Source organism: Ursus arctos, unplaced genomic scaffold, assembly GCF_023065955.2.
Source record: "Ursus arctos isolate Adak ecotype North America unplaced genomic scaffold, UrsArc2.0 scaffold_3, whole genome shotgun sequence".
NCBI classification, from domain to species: domain Eukaryota; kingdom Metazoa; phylum Chordata; class Mammalia; order Carnivora; family Ursidae; genus Ursus; species Ursus arctos.
The window spans coordinates 98,543,021-98,563,930 of record NW_026622985.1 but is presented as its reverse complement, the minus strand read 5'-3'; the positions used below and the strand labels follow the sequence as shown (position 1 = coordinate 98,563,930).

Genomic DNA, 20,910 nt, shown 5'->3' with positions numbered 1-20,910 from the left:
GATCAGAAGTGTAGGTGGCTTTCATTTCCTGATGTTGCTGTGAACGGGCAGGTTCCGTTTCCCTCCCACACAAGAAGGTCCTAGGACACATCACCTTTTGTCAGGGTATCCTGTTTTTCGCACGGGAACAAGAAGGTTAATTGTAAGTAGTGGCAGTTTCTTGCTTCAAGATGAGGTTGAACTACTCCATCACATCAAACAGAGAGACTTTAGAAGATGACATCTTCTAGCAGCTAGACAGACGTAATACTTGCTTTACAAAAGGCTCACTGTTGTCATAAAGTTTTGCAGGGAACGCTCCCATCTTTTCTCTCAGCAAATCTGAGCCGGGCCGGTCATGAGCGTCCTGGCTTTCCATCAGCAAGCCTCGAGACTTCCCTCTCTGGAGATTTTCATAAAAGATCATGCTTCACTCTGAAAAGTCTGCGTGTGTTGAATAAACCCCAGATTTACTCATAGCTCTGCAAGTTAATCTCTAACCTTTGTCTGTGGCGTCCTTACACAGGAGAAGACATTTAACAATAAAACAGGAAGAAACATGTAGAAGCTGAGAAATTGAAAAAAAAAATGGTTGGATAAAAGAAGGTGTCTCTAACTGTTAAATGCACGGTTATTTCAATCAAGCTTTTAAGTGAGCTGAAGGAAATAGAGATATTTTTCCTGGAAAAGACACCATGAGGGACCACATGACAGCAGTGAATTTCTCAGAAACCTTGGGCTGTCACGTGAGGAAGGGCTTAACTTTACTTAGTTCGAAGGCTTAGTTCCAGGACGACGGAAAGTCACATGAAGGCAGGTTTCATTGGACCATAAGAAACACCATTTGAACAAATACAGCCTGTCAACAAAAGCAGAAGTTTCCAGTCCCTGGATGTGTTCCAGGAAGGGCTGGAAATCCTACAAAGCAGAGCATGAGAGGAGATGGTGTTCTCAATGATCTCCAGACCCTCTTCCATCTTTCGGGCTCTGTGTTTCTATCCATTTGTGGTGGGGAAGAAGGTTTCTGAAGGAAAATGTAGCGAAGAACTGACAAACTTGGCCTGGAGCGGTCAGCAGCTGAGCCTCTGCTCTCTGCTGCTGAACGATCTTGCCACATCTTGGGTCTTTCAACACAAAACAGAAGTATTTGTCCTGCTAGCACAATGGGTTGTTCTAACATAATAAAATAGAGTACGTGAAATTACTTTATAATCTGTAATGGCGCTATGCAAACCGTCGTCAGTTTCGACATCAAAGGGTGGGATTTTAAAAACACATGCACAATTTAGAGTCCTAGAAGGAAGAATAGCACAAAAAAAAAAAAAAAAAAAATCCCCTTACAAAAAGTTTGCTCAGGATGTGAGTTGGTCTAATAAACAGAAATTTCTGGGAAACTAGTATTTAACCAGAAAAATCTTTGGTTTTCTGTTATATATAATTATAGTTTTTATAAAATGTGTTCTTTATGTGTGTGCATGCCTGAGCATGGAGAATCTAGTCTATAACTGAATCCTTTTTGTAAAAATGAGAGGGGTTTTTTTTGTTTTTTTTTTCTTTTTTTTTAAGATTTTATTTATTTATTTGACAGAGATAGAGATAGCCAGCGAGAGAGGGAACACAAGCAGGGGGAGTGGGAGAGGAAGAAGCAGGCTCATAGCAGAGGAGCCTGATGCGGGGCTCAATCCCAGAATGCCGGGATCACGCCCTGAGCCGAAGGTAGACGCTTAACCGCTGTGCCACCCAGGCGCCCCAAAATGAGAGGTTTTTGGCTTGAAGTTCATTACTTCTCATTTCCCAAAAATACTGAATAAGAAGGTATAGAGAATTGAATGGAATGTGCATGGAGTCAAAGATGTACCCTAAAAATCCACATTAGCTTCAAGTGCTATAATCATAAGCAATTGTTGGTCTCGTTTATCCAAGTTTATCGTTGGGTGCCCATCAGTAGAGGTTTAGTATGTGTTGCTATATAACCAAAATCATGAAATGAAGGGCATCAGTCTAGTAGTCTGGGCAAAAAGGGAGAGAAAAGAAAATCTCACTTTTCCTTTTTTTTTTTTTAATTTTTTATTTAAATTCAATTTTGCTAACATATATATAGTGTGATCTTAGTTTCAGGGGTAGAATTTAGTGATTCATCAGTTGCATATAACACCCAGTGCTCATCACATCACACGCCCTCCTTAATGCCCGTCCCCCAGTTACCCCATCCCCTCAACCCCTCCCCTCCAGCAACCCTCAGTTTGTTCCCTACAGTTAAGAGTCTATTCTGGTTTGCCTCCCTCTCTGTGAAAATCTTACTTTTCAAATACCACGCTCATGAAGAAAATGTGAACAGCCCTAGTTTTCTCCCACAGCAAGACCCAATCCCACCACACCCACAGCTGGTGCCCTGCCAACCAGGTCTGGTGGCCAGCCTGGCTCGTCAGCAATTCCCTTTCTATTTTCACAGATGCATAACACCAAACTGGAAACCAGAACACCCTTGGCACCGCTGTTCTGTTACGGGGTGGTTATGTTCTCCTAATAGCTGAGCAAGTCAAGCAATCACAGTGACTGTGCCCACAGCGGATGTCACCCCACCCATCCGCAGCTCTGCCTCAGAGTGCGCCGAGCACTTTACATCTCAGAAGTGTGCGCGGCACGCGCGTGTGCACAGATAGGCACGCACAGGCACACATGAAGTTCTGCCTGAGTGATCAAGGCTTGCGGGTTACCGCTCTAGATTTTATGACTTACTGGTATAAATCTATGCCATCTACTTTCTTTGTTTATAAACAGTGACACACTGCAAGAGTGACGGGGCTCTGAGCTGGAAGACACCAGAGAAGTCGGTGCCGAAGAAATTACAATGCCAACAGAATATTTGCTCTGGTGTGGATGGTTACTTCTCAAGCACGTCCTCAAGTCAGTGTTGAGGAGACAAGGCTGCCCTGGCTGGGAAGAGGGAGGAGAAAGGGACTTGAGGAATAATCAATCTCTTCAAATTCCCTGATCTTACACAGGAGGACCTCTCTGGTCCTAGGAGCTGACTGCAGACGCCGCTTAGAGAGCTCATAGAAAATTCTAGAATTCCACCTGCTGGTCCAAGAGCTATGTTCTCTCTTTTACCTTCTTGTTCTACTTGCTCTATTTAGTTTGAAATGTATTTCCAAGTGGATCACAGACAAATCATCGAGTATCTTGCAGTGAAAAGGACTGTTATCTCTGTGTGTGAAAAAAAAAAAGGGGAGTTTCTTCCAGTGTTCTTGTTTTTCCCCATCCCCAGGTGAGAGATGCAAAAAAGACACAGTGCGTTCCCTCAGCTTTTCCCCTGGTGACTACTCTTTTCTTGTCCCTCCCCATCTTCTCCTTATTCTATGGTCTCCACCTATCTTCCCATTCATTTTGCTTCCTCCACGACCCAAGAAACCAGACGTGATTGTGCCTTTCCACAAACCAAAATTGGCTTCTTATAATGGTAGCATTAATTCCTTAGACATTGATGATATTGCTTATTTTAAAACTTCATGTCTAGTCCAGTGACTCTCCCTCTTGGCCACACCAAACTATTAAACGTATCAATGCTCAAGGTGCAACGCACAGCAACTACATCAGACGATCCCGTGAGCATGGGTGTACGTGTGCGTGGAGGTGTGGAAAGCCCAAAGCTACCTTTCAGTAGTGACGAGAGTTCCTCTGGTGTTATAAAAGTGCAGCAAGCTTGAGGACCCCTGTCTTGAAACAACCGTCCTCAACTCCGCCTGCCCAAGGGCACACCTGATGCCTTTGGATTTGTCAAAGCCTCCCCAAGGATTTTAACCATCCAGCCAACGCTAAGACCTATGAACCCAGATGGACCTCCAGACCTCCCACCTCTTGAATGGACGCCCTTTCCCATGCCACAGAGTAAAGGGAATTCTGACCGGTTTCGTCCACCTCTGTTCTCTCGGCTCAGGATGTACGTGTCCTACAAAGTCTGGGACATGCTCTTTCTTGAGTTCTAAAATGCAGTCCTATTAATCAAAGAAAATTGGCTTCTATAACCAAAAGAGGTCACAAAATTTCCCTCATCGCTGAATTTAAAGTAATGAAAGGAAAAGAAAAAACAGGTCTGGAGTAAATTTATTTCCCTCCCCACAAAAAGAGTACTGAGTAGTTATTTAAACAGGATGTTGGGATTTATAACAAATATACACAGTTAACCCTTGAACATAGGGGTTAGGGGCTCTGGCCCCCCCGCACTGTCAACAATCTACATATGACCTTTGACTCCCCAAAAACTTAACTACTAAAAGCCTACTTTTGACCAGGAGCCTTACCGATAACATGGTTGATTAACATATATTTTGCACGTTCTATGTATTATTCACTGTATGCTTACAATGAAGTAAGCTAAAGAATGTGTTATTAAGAAATTCGTAAGGAAGAGAAAATACATTTACAGCATTCTGCTGTATTTATTGGAAAAAACCCACATACAAGTAGACCTGTGCAGCTCAAACCCAAGTTGTTCAAGGGTCAACTGGAGTTTTGTCTGCATCCAGGGTTCACAGTTCCCCAAACCCTTGGAATTTCCTGAGTAAGAAGAGTGATGAGGAGTACCTTTTGTCATAATATTTTATCTTTTGTCCTTAGTTCCTGAAATCTCTTTGGAGCCATCAAGGGGAAACAGGTGTCTTGTTTTTCATAACCAGCCCCTTTCAACTACAACTGAGCTTCTGTTCCTGGTTTACCACAAAGGACGCTAAAGGATAACAATGTCCAGCCAGGTGAAGAGATACAGAGGGCAAGGTCTGGCAGGGTCCCACACAGGAGCTTTGGTCTTTAGGTAGTCCCTTGAGGATGGGGGCTGCGTGCCAGGGAAGCCAACCATGTGGTAAGAGGGTTGGAACTTTCAGTCCTACCCAAACGTCTGGGCAAGGGAGAGAAGCTAGAGATGGAATCCATCGCCAATGACCAATGACTTAATGAGTCCTGCCTATGTAATGGGGCCTTCCTAAAGTCCCAAAGGCCAGGGTTTGGAGAACTTCCAGGATGGGGAACCAGGACACAGTCAAGGTGGTGGCACCCCATACTCCGCAGGGACAGAAGCTCCTGTGTTTGAGACCCTTCCAAGCCTCAGCTTCGGTATCTCTTCACCTGGCTCTTCATTCATTGCCTTTCACACCATTTGTAATAAACCAGAGATCTAGGAAATAAGCTGGTGTCCTGAGTTCCATGAACCACACTACCAGATTATTGGAACCCAAGGACGGGGTCATGGGAACCTCTGATTTCTACCCCATTTGTCAGAAACACAGAAGTACCTTAACTAATTAAGATTGGTGTCTGAAATGGGGGCAGTCTTCTGGGACAGAGTCCTCAACCTGTGGGAGGTGACCCTACCTCCAGCTAGCAACGTTGGAACTGAACTGGATTACGGACATCCAGCGGGTGTGAGAGAATTGCTTGGTGGTGCTGTGAAAACCACATATGGTAACCCCTAAAGTGAGCATAAGCTTCCATTTTATTGTAGCTATAAGTGGAAAATACTGCACACATGGAATTCTCTCTTGTGTTATCCGATGAACTAGAACTTGAAGGAGTTCTTAAAAGAAAAAAAAAAAGTACGACTAAAATCAGGGACCTTTCTCACAAAAGCAGTCTGTGCAGGCGTGGAAATGAGCACCTGTCTGTGCATTTAATTCAAGCATCCCCTTGAGTCTCACGGTGCACAACAACTGACCAGGATGAACGAGGGGCGCTGACACCTGGAAATGCACCACCTCTTAGCAATAATAACACAGGGAGCTCAAAGTGCAAAAGACGAACAAGTTTTGAGTCATGTCATTAGCATGAGGACAGGGCACAGGAAGGAGAAATTACGGAGGTAGAGGAAAGACCTGCTTAGCATATCTGCACATCCCAATGCCAAGTCCCAGGGTGCCATGAAGGCAAGGACCTGCAGGGGGAGAGGAGGCCAGTCCTCTGCACCCAAGTTTTCCTCAAGGTATTTCCTAAGACACCGTCAGCTGACCACCCCTCCCTGGGTCTGGAGACTTCTTCCTGGAAACTTCATGAACTCTCGGTATCTTTGATGGGCAGCTAACATGTGTAAAGTCTTCCCAATCCTGCAAATCCTCTACAAGCGGTGCATGAAATGGACTCTTGCTCTGCTCTTTCTACCTGCACAGGGGATCCATCGAGATTTCGAGGAGTCCAGCTGTAGGGATGACAACTTCATGAAGTGATGCCGAAGAACCAGGAAGCAGAGAAATGTCAGCAGAAGCACCACCGCCCTGGGATACCCGGTGAGAATTCTCAAAAACATGTCACCTTAGAAGGAATTTTCGGAACCCATTTCAGGAGGGCAAATTCCCCCCCAAAACACACACTACAATGCTCACATTTCGAACCAACACCACAGCCTTATGTCAGGTGCCAATCCGTAGAAGGAAGCAGGAGTGGTGTTCCCGATCGCCCTCAGACACAGGGAAACGCTGGCGTCACTGAAGGTGTATCCCCAGAAAATCACCCACAAACGTGCACTGCTGTTCCCAAGAAGCACTCAGCAATGGGGGGTGTGTCCCACACAGATCCCTATAATTTATCTGAAAACCTCAAAGTTTCCTCTGCTCACCTGGGCTTATCACACATAGGGTACCAATGCTGGAAAGTCATTCTGTTTATCAATCCATGAACTACTCAAATGGCCTGAGAGAATGCTCTTACTTTAGGTCGTTCTGCTCCAGGGTTTTTATTTAACATAGGAAGGGGAAGGCAAGATCGGAACAGATACTCGGCTCATAAGATCACAGGTATCTCCCATCAGTGACCAAAGCCCAAAACTCAGTTCCAGTGACCACAGGAGAAACATCTGCTTTCCCTCTACAGGGAGCTAATTCCTAGGCTGCAACTTGCATTTAAAGCCAAAACCAACCAACCATGAGATTCTCAAGTGTCCCTGTGGCTTGCGGACCCCTGATCCTCTGTGTCCAGTTTCTGATCCTCCTCTGACACAAGTGTGGTCACCAAGGACCCGCCTAACCCACCAACTAATTGCAGAGCCACTAACATACCAAGGTAGGGGGAGACGTTCCCACAGGGCACAGGGCAGTCCCCAAGGCTTTTATTTTTAACCAACCTTTACTCAGTCCCTGCTGAGCAACGCGGTGTGTAGAAAGAGCTCACCTGGATGAAGTAGAGGAATTTAGCGTAGTAATATCCTTCCAATAAAAAGATTTTCTATTGATCTTAGAACCTATCATAAGAGGATATGCTTCTCCAAAAGGACCAGTTTAATTTAAACAGTGGTTAAGTTAGTACTGTATCAACATATTAATAACAGGGGCGGTTGGGCAGAAAAAACACGCAAGTCCCCTCTCCCCATGGATTTTCAGATGAAGATTTTGTGAAAATACAGTTATTTTTAAACCTAAGTTTTGTTCTGGGAGAATGGGAAAATCTCGATCTCTCTCTCAGAGTATTAAATCACAGATGGAAAGTGCCATGCTTAGTCTGGGATTTTTTTTACAACGTTAGAAATAAAGTTTATGAAACAGACTCTTCTCAAAAATCAAAACAGAAGTTATGAACTGTTTCCAGCTTTGTTATTCCTTTTACTCATGTATTAACCCCAAATGGGATTAGGTAGTATGCCGATAAGTGTGCCTTCTCTCAATCATCTGTCAGCAGGAATAAACTTCTAAAGCCATGTGTGAGGAACGGAGCCTTCAGGAAGATTTCAGACAAGTCCCAGGTCCCCGCTGGCCACGGACGGGAACGTAAGTGACAAGAGGCTGGAGCCAACACCCCGTTGACTTGCCCAGCTGTGGCCGGAGGTGGCGCGTCTCTGACCACACTGGCGTTACCAAGTGTCTCCCTTTCAAACATGGGACCTCACGTGTGCATCCAGAGAGCCCGGGGAGCTGGGAACAGAGCTGCAGTTTGTGTCCGGGTGTCCATGTGCACGTCCATGCGTGGACTCTGCAGGCTGGAGAACGTTCTCTCCATCACAGTCAGATGTGCGGCAATCCGCTGCCAGAGCGGAGAGTGAATCACCCTGTCCTCATCCGGGACGTAAAATAGCACCTGAATTCCAATCAAGTTGCCAGTGAAAAGAGTTTGCCAGTCATCCAGTCCAAGACAGGCTGTGCTGAGAGAGTCTTCCAAGACGACTGATGGGGAACTAAGATCAAGAAACCCCCAAAGAGCAATTTAAGGGAGAAATGATCACTCGATTAAAGCTGTGTGGATGTAGCTGGAGCGTAAAATTTCAAACAAGGTTCAAACCAGACGGCAGAGTAAGAATTACCAATGCAAGAATTGACAGAACATTGAAACGCTGACAAGTCTGGACCTCATTTTCTCTGAGGCCAGTGATGAGCCTGAAACTATGGTTCCTGCAGAATTCACTACGCTCAGCGCAACTTGTTCTAACTCTACTTACGAACAGTAGACACCGAGGAGGCTACAGAGTGAGCACGCGGAACATCTTTATTCAGACTATGAGGGAAAAAGTCCTTCCATCTTTCATTTTCTGAAGTAAACCCAGAGAGGGCATAGCGGGAGGGAGGACTTCACAAGATTTTTAGATGTCATATAAAGATGTTGCTATGTCCCAACATACCAACTAAGTCATGAGAAGAAACACCTGTTTGACAACAGATTTAGGTAATGAATCAATAATGTGTCGTTATATTACCAATAAAATTAATTCAAATTCTTTCTTCTGTCTCAGTCCTAAATGTGGAGGTTTTACTAGCACGTTATGGCATAATATAAAAGGGGAATTATGGATGCAGGTGGGAATTTAATTGGAAAACATTACTCCATACACGTTTCTGCCCTGTTTATACAAAAAAAAAAAATATGCTGAACAGCAGAATGACTAAAAAGAGAGTGGGAAAATTAGGGGAACAGATGTATTTTCACAAACAAGCAATTAGGTCAGTCAGCCACAGAACCCACAAGTGGATGAAGTTCCTTGAATGAGGGGCTTATCTTTGGGGCATGGGGGAGAAGGGGTCCTGCAAAATAATCCCCTCCATGTAGGTATTGTGCTCCCAGAGCTATTCTGAATGGAGTGGTACACACCTCAGGCCAGAAGTCAAGTTCAAGTTCGGAGCAGAGGGAGCTCCTTCCTCAGGCAGGCAACAGGTGTCCTGCTGTGGGTGTGGTTAAGTCAGCTGGATATTTGCTCAATTCGAATAAATTTTTTCATTTCTTGTCTCTTTTTGTTTAAAGCAAGACCTCAAAATGGGTCACCGACTGGGTTATCCCAAACACACCTCCAGCCACCCCATCTCTCCTCCCATGACCTAGACCCAACCCACCTCACAAACAACTCTAGACCCAGCGCCTGAAAGAATTCCTGCATTTCCAGCTGTATCCTCAAAAGTAACATGCCAATCCCCATCTTGTTGTCCCTATCTCATAAAAAAACTACCCGCAAGCAATATAAAAATAGAGACCCTCTTCCTAATCATCCTACACCAACACCGAAAGGGTTAAAACATCACCCAAATAAAAACGCACAGGCACACACACAATTTCCACAGAACAAGATGGCAACCTCCTCGTCCTCTCCAGGAGGTTCCAGCACCCTGACCCCCTCGGCCCCACGCCCAGGGCACGGGGGACCCGGTGGCCGGATTGCCGCAGGCGAGTCGCAGGGCGCAGGCCAGGGCGGGTGGCTCGCTGGGAGGCGGAACGCCGGGGTCCCCGAGTTAGCAAAGTTGTGCATGCTACGACAGCCCCTGGCCCTGCATCCCTGAGCCTCCCGCCGCCCAGAGGGTCTCCCGCCGCACGGAAATTCTTGGGGACGCCTGGCCGTTATCACTCTCGCTGGCTCGCTGGCACAGGCAGCCTTTTGGGGGAGCAGGGCCCCGTTAGATGGGCAGCCGCGGAGGCAGCAGCCTGAGCAGAGCGAGCGGCGCCGCCCCGAGTGTGCCAAAACGCTCGCCAGCCCCAACAGGTCTCGGGCTCCGGGGACTAGGAGCCCAGAGGCCACGCGGGCATCAGGGCCCTGGGCCCTCCCCTGGCCGCGGCGACCTCCTCTCCCCACCTTGCCCCCAGGACAGCCCCGGGGGTCGGCTTGGAACTCGGATCGCCGCGCGGCCGCCGCCCCTTCCTCGCCTCACACACCCACCCCTGGCCCCAAGCCCCACGCCCGAAGGAGAGGGACGGCGACAGCGCGAAGTTGCGATATGCAAGCAGGCGCCTGACCCTCGGCACCCTGGCGGCCGCGGGTGGGCTCGGGGGGAAGTGGGGGAGGCGCCACGGCGCGCAGCCGCGGGTCGCGGTCAGCCCGGAGGCTGGGGACTCACGGGGACAGGACTCCCCCACCACCGCTCCTCACCGCGGGCGCTCGCGACCCCGCGCCTCGCCCGCCAGACTCACCATCACGTTGCCCTGCATTTTAGCTGTCTTAATCATCGCCTTTTCCTTCATCTCTCCCTAAGTCTGCAGCGACTTCTGGCCTCGGGAAGAGTAACTTAATCCATTGTCCCGGCGGTGATGAGAGATGCGCTGGCGGTCGCTGGGTGGAGTTGGCTTGGAAGAACCCCAATTCTTCCAGGTCTTCGGTTCCCCCACCTCTGCCCGCCCCTCGCTTCTCCCAGGCGGATCACAATAGCGATCAACTCTTTTTGGCCACCGTGAGAAAGGCAGAAAAAGCCGGAGGGGAGGGAGTGAGGGTTGCCGCGCTTTCAACAAAAGCCCGGGGCCGCGGGCCGGGGACAGGGCCCGGGAGGAGGGCGGGCTGCGAGCGGAGCGGAAGCGGTCGGGGGAGCGGTCGGGAGGGCCGGCTCCGACAGCGTGCGTGTCCGGCGCTCGCCGTCAGCGCTCCGCCAGCCACAGCGGCGCGGACCCGAGGGGCGCACGCGGGGACACCGGCGGCGCGGCCGACCCGGGTCTCCTCCGGCAGGCAGCGCGGGGGGCGCCTGTGGCCGCACTTGTCCCTAAGGGCGGGGGGCCCGGCGGGGCGGCGGCAACACCAGGGGCGGGCGGGCGCGCGTGTGCGTTTGTGTATGTGTGTGTGTGTGTGTGTGTGTGCGTGTGTGTGCGCGCGTGTGTGTGCGCGCGCGCGCGCGCGTTCCTACCCGGTGCTCTGCCAGGACTGGGCTGGACCCGGAAGCCTGGGGCGGCAGCAAGGTGACGCGAACCCACACTGTTTGGGTAGAGCTGGGAGCCCCTCCACCAACACTCCTCCTGGGGAGACGCCCCCTCCCCGCGGGGCCATGTGTGTGCGCGCGTCGCCCGCACGCTCGGTTCTACAAACATGCACTAAGGTGATTTCCGCGGGTGCAGCTGCCACCTCCCGCCCGGCGTGAGCGGCGACCGGCTGCGACTACCTCCAGCTGCGCCCGCGGGAGAGAGGCAGCGGCAGCGCAGAGCCAGGAGCGCCGTGCCCGTTGGCCGCCAGTGTGGCGAAGCAGAGGGGGAAGTGGAGGGCAGGCCAGGGACGGCAGCTTATAAATAATGTTGTTGCGAGTTACTAGGGGACACAGGTTGCGTCGCCATGGTTGCGCCCCGGGTCTGCATCCGAATCTGCCGCCACGGCAGCTCCCTGGCACCGGACGCCTTGCTAGGCAGAGGCAGCTCCCTGCGCCGGCTGGCACGGACGCCCTCCGGCTTGCACACCTGGCCTCCCAGGCTCCGCTTCCCTGCGAGCCTCCGCCCAGCCGCGGCCCCTCGGGCGTCTTTGTGTCTTCGCGTCTGATCCCATCGGCCTCCTACAGCCCAGCGCGGCGCCTATGGGTCTGCCTGGCCCGGGAGCCACTGGGGCGTTCGCCCGGGCCCAAACCCAGCTCCCATTCCTCCACCCCAAGCGGCAGGTTGCCCAGGGACCGCGCCCTGGGTTCCGCGATCCCCACCCCTGGGCGCTTCTCGGATTTATCAATCGCCGCCTAGGGTTCGCCCCCTGGACCACACAAGGACGCGCGCTCCCGAGAGCGCGCACGCAGAGGGTGGTCAAATTCAAGTGCTGACCAAGCCAGGCCCCTGCCCAGAGCAGACGGAGGATGTCTCCCCACAACGCGGCATTCCTCCACGAGGAACCAGGGCGCTCCAAAAACCGGATTTGGAGCTGCCTCAAGGGGCATGGGAGCATCAGGCTTGAACTCACGTGTGTTTTTTGTGTGTGTGTGTGTGTGTGTGTGTGTGTGTCCGCGCGTGCGCGCGCCCTCGTCTGGGGGGCCGCAGCAACAGTGAGAGGCTGGGAGGGGTCTGAGAAGCTTTTCCATTTTTTTTTTTTTTGGCATTCACAAAAAAATCGCGTGTAAGAATGAGTAAGATGCCAGTTTTGAACCCACAGTGAAGCAGAAAATTCTGAGCAGTTCCAACAGTAATTTATGTAAATTACCCACAATGCTTTCAAGCATGTACCTATTGGACATTATACATAATGTATAAATAAGCACACACAAGCGTTGGTTTACACATGAAAACTACCTGTTACTAATGATTTGGCTTAAGGATTAGATGAAAGAAACAGCTGAACCAAAGCCGAATGCTTGAAAGGTAGCTTTTAAAAAACGTGGATTTCTGTTTGCCAGGAAAGTGGAAGGCAGAAGAACATTCCTGCCTTTAGGTGTAAGAAGCACTCACTTTTTTTTTAATTATTATAATAATATTGTTTTATTATATTATGTTAGTCACCATACAGTACATCCCTGGTTTTTGATGTAAAGTTTGATGATTCATTACTTGCGTATAACACCCAGTGCACCATGCAATATGTGCCCTCCTTAATACCCATCACCAGCCTATCCCATTCCCCCACCCCCCTCCCCTCTGAAGCCCTCAGTTTGTTTCCCAGAGTCCATAGTCTCTCATGCTTCATTCTCCCTTCTGATTACCCCCCCCCCTTTCCAAAGAAGCGCTCACTTTCTATGTTAGGATTCTTAATGACAACTTTTCTCCAGAAATGAATGCCCACGCAGATCTTCTTTGTACTACTGAACTTTACACTAAACCCAGCCCACTGCGGACAAAAAATGCCACCAACCCAAACTGGTTTGAAGCAACATTAAGTTGGTTCTTTCTCTTCACATGAGGCTGCGTTCATTCATTTGGAACCTTCCTCCCTCTTTCCCAACAAGAACAGGCCAGTAGGAACTGTCCCCATGCAACTTGCCTTTCCCCATCCCCTCACCACATGATGGAGTAGGGAGGGAAAATCAAGAGAACGGGACAAAAATATTTTTAACCTGCCATTGTTATAACTTCCTTTATATTATCTCTGGCAATGGGAAGTGGAATAACATAGATTAAACTTTAAGTCAATAATAAATTTGTTAGCAGACTGAATGTCTTCCCCGAACTCACCAAACTGTGAGACAAAACCCCTTGTGTGGGGCACCTGTGTCCTATCCGTGCAGGGCCTCAGCAGAAAGGTCCACAGAAATGACGGAGCTAAAAGCAGGCATAAAGGGGGAACGCTGTCCGGAATAACAGAGCAAAGCAACTCTGAGTAACCAGCAGTGACTGTTCACTCTGCAACTCATCTGCCTTTAGCCGTTAACTTGTGGGAAGCTGGACAGATAAAGGATCCCAAAGAAGGAAAGAAGCCAAGAGTGTAAGAGGAAAAATGCTTAAAATAGGAAGATTCTCCATTGTCATATGAGTTGCAGATAATAATTTTATAAGAAAATTTGGTGAAGGAATATTTGAAGATGGCCTGGCCGTCAGAACCTCTCTCCCAACATTGGCTCGTGGCTTTAGTTTGTTTCCTGTTTCCTTTCCAGTCTACAAGAAAAGCATGTTTATCCCATTTTCGTCATCATATTTCTGTTAGGTTACAGCACAAAGACTGTCGTGTTCCGTAGCGCCCACATCCTGTTCACCTTTGCTTACTGTTGATTCATGGACGTCTATTTAACTCTGGCAGTCTCTCGCCAAACCTGCAAAGTGCAGCCACTGGGTTTGTCCATCTTTCTGCTTCGCCCTTAATTTATGTATTCTTTGCATTAGCGACTGCTTTGATTAAAGTAGCTTTAAGTTGAGACTTTGGCAAAATACTCAGTTTCACAATTGACATCGGGTAAGATTTACAACAGAAGAATAGTTTTGCCATGTCATTTGATTAGTGTTCTTTTCCCGTTACTTCTTACAAGAGGTTTGACTTTACCCAGGTGAATTCTACTGTCAGGAAACCCAACGTGTGAAATCCCCAGTGTCTGAAAGCTGTGGCTTTATTAGTCTGGGCACTCCAGAGAAACGGAACCAATAGGGTGTGTACACGTATATATGCAAATTTCTATTAAGGAACTGGCTCACATGAACTGACCCATCCCAAGATCTGCAGTCAGCAAGCTGGAGGCCCAGGAGAATGGTTTAAGTTCCTGTCCACAAGTCAACAGAGTCAAGACTCAAGAAGAGCTGATGTTTCCATCTGAGTCCAAAGAGAGGAAAAAACTGATGTCCCAGCTCAAAGCAGTCAGGAAAAAGGACTGCCCACTTAATAAGCTTTTTTGTTCTATTCAGGTCTTCAGCTGATTGGGTGAGGCCCACCCACATCAAGGAAAGCAATCTGCTTTACTCAGTCTACTGATTCCAGTGGTAATCTTTTTTTTTTTTTTGAAGATTTTATTTACTTATTTGACAGAGACAGACACAGCGAGAGAAGGAACACAAATAGGGGGAGGGGAAGAGGGCGAAGCAGGCTTCCTGCTGAGCAGGGAGCCTGACGCGGGGCCCTGGGATCATGACCTCAGCTGAAGGCAGACGCTTAGCAACTGAGCCACCCAGGCACCCCTCCAAAGGTAATCTTATGCAGAAACACCCAGCATCATGTTTGACCGAGGACTGGGCACCCCGTGGCCCTGTCAAGTTGACTTATAAAATTAACCAGCACAGTGCATGGGAAAAGACAGTGATTACTGTTATCACAAGCTATTCTTTTACTCACAGATTAAGTCATTGACGACGTTCGTTTAAATATGAGCTTTCTTACTGCATTAAAAATATCATTCATTCTATATAATTTGATTTACCCTTAAATTTTCAAAAAGGTATATTCTGGGGAAAAAAATGAGAGCTGTCAATATTAACTTTACAAAATACACAGGTGTAACAGTGGATTCAAGAAAGCATTTAGGAAGTAAACAAATTAACTGAAGATATGTAGCAACACTAATGATACACCAAGCCCAGTGATTTTATTACAGGAAACAGTCCTTGTCCTCAAAATCTTCACATTATCTGGTGGGAGGTAACAAAATTAACAATACCGACAACAACAATAGTGAGAACGCAAATATGATACAAAAATATAACATACAGGGCTGTGGGATGTTTGGGCGAATATCAGAGAAAATCAAACAAGAGGGGATGGCTGCAATACCTCGACAGAGCATATAAAGGTAGACATCAGGGACCCGGCGCCAAGGGAAGGGGAGGCGGCAGAAGAACCGCATGAGTAGTTGAGAAGGCTAACGCATGGAAGCGGGGGGTGGATGCGGGGCTGGCGGTGCAAAGACACCTTGAGACTAGCAGTGAAAGCCATGTGAGCCACGGCTTATAGGAAAGGCAGGACCGAGGTCCAGGTGCTCAAGGGGAGAGTAACACTGCCAGAGGGTCCAGGATGAACCCCTCTAATGTGCCCTACAAAGGCAAAGTGGCGAGGCGGTGCAGAAATCCCGCACACGGTGTGAGAAGGAACAGTAAGGATGTGGACATCGTGGCAAGTAGTTTGGATGGGGGAAGTGTCGTTTGTGGGTCATCCATATAAAACCGGCAAGTCCAACGTCACCTCATCTCGCACCTGACACATTTCCCACCTGTTCCTTCACAACCGTGCATGGGCACATTACTAAGACATGGAAACTACATTTAGTATCAATTCAGTGATTAACAAACGTGAAAACTGCTATCTTGGCCCCTTAAACACTTAGCTTGCTTGCAGCTAGAATAGCCCCTATAACTTCTCACACATTCACTTATACGTCCGCCTCCCTGTCCCACATTCAGGGTATCTTATGTCATGCTTTCTTTGCCCCCTCATGCTCTCAAACTGTGCCTGATAAAGAGCAGGTGTTCAAGGGGCATCTGGATGGCTCAGTCGGTTGAGCGTCTGGTTCTTGGTCTCAGCTCAGGTCATGATCTCAGGGCCGTGAGATGGAGCCCCGCATTGAGCCCTGTGTGTGGATGGCTCTGAGCTCAGAGGGGAGTCTGCTTCCCCTCTCCTCTCCCTCTGGCCCTCCCTGCCACTTGTGCATGCTCTCCCTCTCTCTAAAATAGATAAGTAAATCTTATAAGAAAAAAAAAAGAGTAGGTGTTCAACACATGTTTCTGGAACAAATGGACAAGGAATGAGAGGCATCTGTCCTGCTGTCTCTCTTCCACTGCACTCTCAACGAAGAACTGACATCACACAATTTTTAAATAAATATTTTTTTAAACCCAGTTCTACATGCTCTATTGATGGAAAATATATCCAAGAAATCCCAAGTGTAATACATAAACAATCCTCTAAATCTAACTAGAAGTCCTTTATCTCAGGCGATGTTTCAGTTTGCCAAGACAGACCAAGAGTCAAGAAAATTATTTAAGTTAATCTCTATCTCTGGCCTTGCTTAATTCAACAGGGTTATTTACTGGATCCACTGAAATCACAAACTTCTCAGGAAAACAATAATTCTGACCCAATCCTTTATATGAGACAGGCCGTGGTCTTCTACGTCAGGTCACAGACTTCCATGGAGCAAAATACAGAGCTCGGAGTCTCTTTTTTTCTCCTCACCCTGGTCTCTGAACAATAATGCTTGTGTTGTACTGCATACCCCCCCCCCCACTGACAACTGGAGGAACAGAGGATGGAGAACCTGCATTTAATACTCATGGTCATGCTACACTTCTCCACATTCTAGGCTACCCCTCCCATTTCAACCACTCAGCTAATACTGACTTCTTACTCAATTACAGTTAAGACCTCTTGACTCATGCAGTATTTTGTTGGTATTAAATACCCTATGGGGGAAGGGTAAGAAGGTTTAAACTATTGATAGCTCTTTTATACATTAAGAGTGTCTGTATAAAGAAGCTTTGAAGATGAGCAAATTATTGGAAAATAAAAGAAGTTAAATGTATGAGACTCCTGTTACCCTTAGGCAATGTGAAATTCCCTTATATAACATCTATTTTATGGGACCAGCAGAGGAGAATATATATTTTAGAATTCCTGTGGAATCTCTTATAGAAGAGAAATGGCCCAACACTTATGAACTAAAAGTAATGGACACAGAAAGTGTATTTAGGCAGAGAGGGATTTTAATTTACTTAGAAGATTTTGCAGCCAGTTACAGAGCTGGAAACACATAGATATCTTGACTTCTGCCAGAATTTTTGTCACTGAGCCTGAGATTATACATGCCCAAAAAGAAATGAAAACCTGAATCATTGTTAGTAAACTAACATCCTGTCTCAGTAATCAAAAAAAGTCAATCCTACATGTTTTGGAGTTTCTTTTTTTTTTTTTTAAAGATTTTATTTATTTATTCGACAGAGATAGAGACAGCCAGCGAGAGAGGGAACACAAGCAGGGGTGAGTGGGAGAGGAAGAAGTAGGCTCATAGCAGAGGAGCCTGATGTGGGGCTCGGTCCCATAATGCCAGGATCACGCCCTGAGCTGAAGGCAGACGCTTAACCGCTGTGCCACCCAGGCGCCCCTGTGTTTTGGAGTTTCAAGCCCCCTTGCAGATCTATGGCTGAAGCATATACACAACACACATTATTTCTTCCCTGCTAAAACTGCCACAGGCATATATATTTAAAAAATAAGTTTGACTGTTTCGTTTTTCAACAAAAATAATATTAACTCAAAGCCACAATGAACTGCCATTTCATAACCACTAAAACTGCTATAATAAAAATGTCAGATAATAAGTGTTGGTAAGGATGTGGAGAAATTGGAAACTATGTTACCGGTGGAAATATAAAATGGTACCACTGCTATGGAAAACAATCTGGCAGTTCCTCAAAATGTCAGACATAGAGTTACCATTTGACCCAGCAGTTCCAACCTGGGTATATACTCAAGAGAAGTGAAAACATATGCCCACCAAAACTTGTATGGAGCAAAATATGAATGTTCAGAGCAGCAGTATTTACAATAGGCCAAAGGGGAGAAACCCAAAAGTCCATCAACCAACGAATGGATAAATGAAATGGCAAGTCTCTATACAGTGTAATATTACTCAGACATAAAGGGAATTGAGTACTGATTCACGTTACAGCACAGAGGAATCTTATAAACATTTTATGCTAAGTGAAAGAAGACAGTCACAAAAGACTACATATTGTATGATTCCATTCACATGAAATGTACAGAATAGGAAAATCTATAAACAGAGAGAGGTAGTTACTGGACTATTTATGAAGGGGGGGAGGGTTGTGGTGATCATGGATCCAAAGTGATTGCAAATAGATACAAAGACACTCTTTCTGGAGTGATGAAATACTCTAAGATTAAGTTGATGGTTGCACAATTCTGTAAACATGCTAAAAATTACTGAGTTGTACATTTTAAAAGGGTAGACCTCCTTGTACAAAAATAATCTCATTAAAACTGTTTTTAAAAAGAGTGAAGAAAAGGAACAGCCTAGGAGGATTCTGCGCTTAGAAGGTTTTTAAATTTTAACTTAGAGACTAAAATTGGAAATAAAAGGCAATTGCATATAGGAACGGCTATATAATAAAATGTGAAATGCTAATTGTGTCAAAAGATTGACTAACAAAACCTTATTTAAGTAGAAATAACACATTTAAGGTAAATATCTTACTTAGCTATCGTTATTTAAGATAAACCCATCTTCTTATACATGTATTTCTCTATAAATTGTTTACTCATAATATTTGCTCGTTTTTCCCCCATTGGTCTGTTTTTTTCTCATATTGATTTTTATTTTTTAGCACTAAGAAAATTGACTCTTGAGGTTAAGTATTTTAAGTAGCATGTTATTCATTTGTTGTTTAGTTTTAAACTTCTTTAATTGTATAAATTTTATGAATACATTTCAAATAGTTTTAGTGCATTAAGATTGACTTTTGACTTGCTAAGATATTTGGAGAAACCTAAAATATAAAAAAACAATGTTGAGGTCACCAAAGCTAGCTTGTTTTCCTTTGCAAATATAAGAACTCCCTGGGTTTGTATCTGTAATTTCACTTAGGAAAACAAAAAGTCTAGGAGTTAACATTGTAGGCATTATTTAGGTGTAACTTCTAAAAACAAAGCAAAAGACAAACCCCAGACTTTAAGTTGAGAATTAGCTGGGTCTATTTTGTGAGGTCAGTCCACTCTGAGTGAAGTGAAGGTGACAACTAAAATGGCATTAGCTGTTGTTAAAGATGACAGACACACGATCAGAAATGTAGAGTTGAGATGCTGGAGAACCTGTATCAGATCTGACTTTGATGTTGGCGGGCTAATGGCTGTGGGCAAATGATCACAGCCCTTTTATATTCTCCCAGCTTTGGTAGGTCGGCAAGAGTTATGAAAGATATAGGCTCTTCCTACCAACCTACCTCCCTTCCTCCCTTCCTTCCTACTCTCCCTCCCTCCCTCCCTTCTTTCTTTTGTATTTTAAATTTTTATTTCATCTTTTCCAACTTCATCTATTATAACTCCATCCTATTTTTAAATAATTTTTCTGCCTGTTCTTTTTATCCCTCTCTTTCCCTTTATTTCTCAAGTCCAAAATGACTTCTCAATAAAGTAGGAATGGAGATAATGTGCCTCAACGTAATGAAGGCCACATAGGACAACACATAGCTAACATCAAACTCAATGGTGAAAAGCTGAAAGCTTTTCCTATGAGATCAGAAATGAGACAAAGATGTCCACTCTGGCCACTTTTACTCAACATAGTATGGGAAGTCCTAGCCACGGCAATTGGGCAAGAAGAAAAAAATAAAAAGCATCCAAATTGAAAAGGAAGAAGTAAAACTGTCACTATTTGCAGATGACATCATACTATATATAGAAAACCCTGAAGATTCCACCAAAAAACTATTAGAAAAAATTAAATCGGTAAATTTGCAAAATGCAAAATCAATATACAGAAATCTTTTGCATTTCTATACACCAATAATGAACTAGCATAAAGAGAAATTAAAAATATAATCCCATTTATAATCACATCAAAAAGAATAAAATAGGAATAAATTTAACCAAGGAGGTAAAAGAGTTATACACTGAAAACTTGACAATGATAAAAGAAACTGAAGAAGACACAAAGAAATGGAAAAATATTCAACACCCATGGATTCCACTGGAAGAATTAATATTGTTAAAATGTCCACACTCCCCAAAACAACAGCAGATTCAATGCAATCCCTATCAAAATCCCAATGGCATTTTTCCACAGAACAATTTTTAAATTTTTGTGGAAGCACAAATGACCCAAATAACCAAAACAATCTTTTTTTTAAAAAAGATTTTATGTATTTATTTGAGAGAGAAAGAGAGCATGAGCAGGGGTAGGGGCAGAGGGAGAAGCAGGCTCCCCACTGAGCAGGGAGCCCTAGGCAGGGCTCCATCCCAGGACTCCAGGAGCATGACCTGAGATGAAGGCAGATGCTTAACTGACTGAGCCACCGAGGAGCCCCTAGCCAAAACAATCTTGAGAAAGAACAAAGGTGGAGGTACCACGCACCCCGATTTCAACCTATACTACAAAACTATAGTAATTAAACAGTTGGTACTGGCAAAAAACAGACACACAGACCAATGGAAAAGAATAGAAAACCCAGAAGTAAACCCACAATTATATAGTCAATTAATTATGGCCAAGGAACCAAGAATATACAATAGAGAAAAGGCGGTCTGTTCAATGAATAGTGCTGGGAAAACTGGACAGCAACATGCAAAAAATGAAACTGGACCACGTTCTTACACCGTACAAAACACTGTAAGTCAAAATGGATTAAAGACTTGATGTAAGACCTGAAGCCATAAAGCTTCTAGAA

General features: G+C 45.9%; 1 protein-coding gene across 2 annotated transcripts in view; it reads right to left on the bottom strand.

Annotated features, from left to right (window-relative positions):
• Positions 1-20,910, bottom strand: part of DPP6 (dipeptidyl peptidase like 6) — an 883,822-nt gene that overhangs the window by 791,310 nt on the left and 71,602 nt on the right. The window contains exon 1 of one of the 2 annotated variants that reach the window (XM_044392287.3): positions 10,342-10,812. The exons of the other annotated variant lie outside the window; for it this stretch is intronic. Coding sequence (XP_044248222.2) covers positions 10,342-10,392 — 51 coding nt within the window. The 5' untranslated portion in view covers positions 10,393-10,812. Of the gene's footprint in view, positions 1-10,341; positions 10,813-20,910 lie in introns of those variants that run through there. 2 annotated transcript variants of the gene reach the window in all.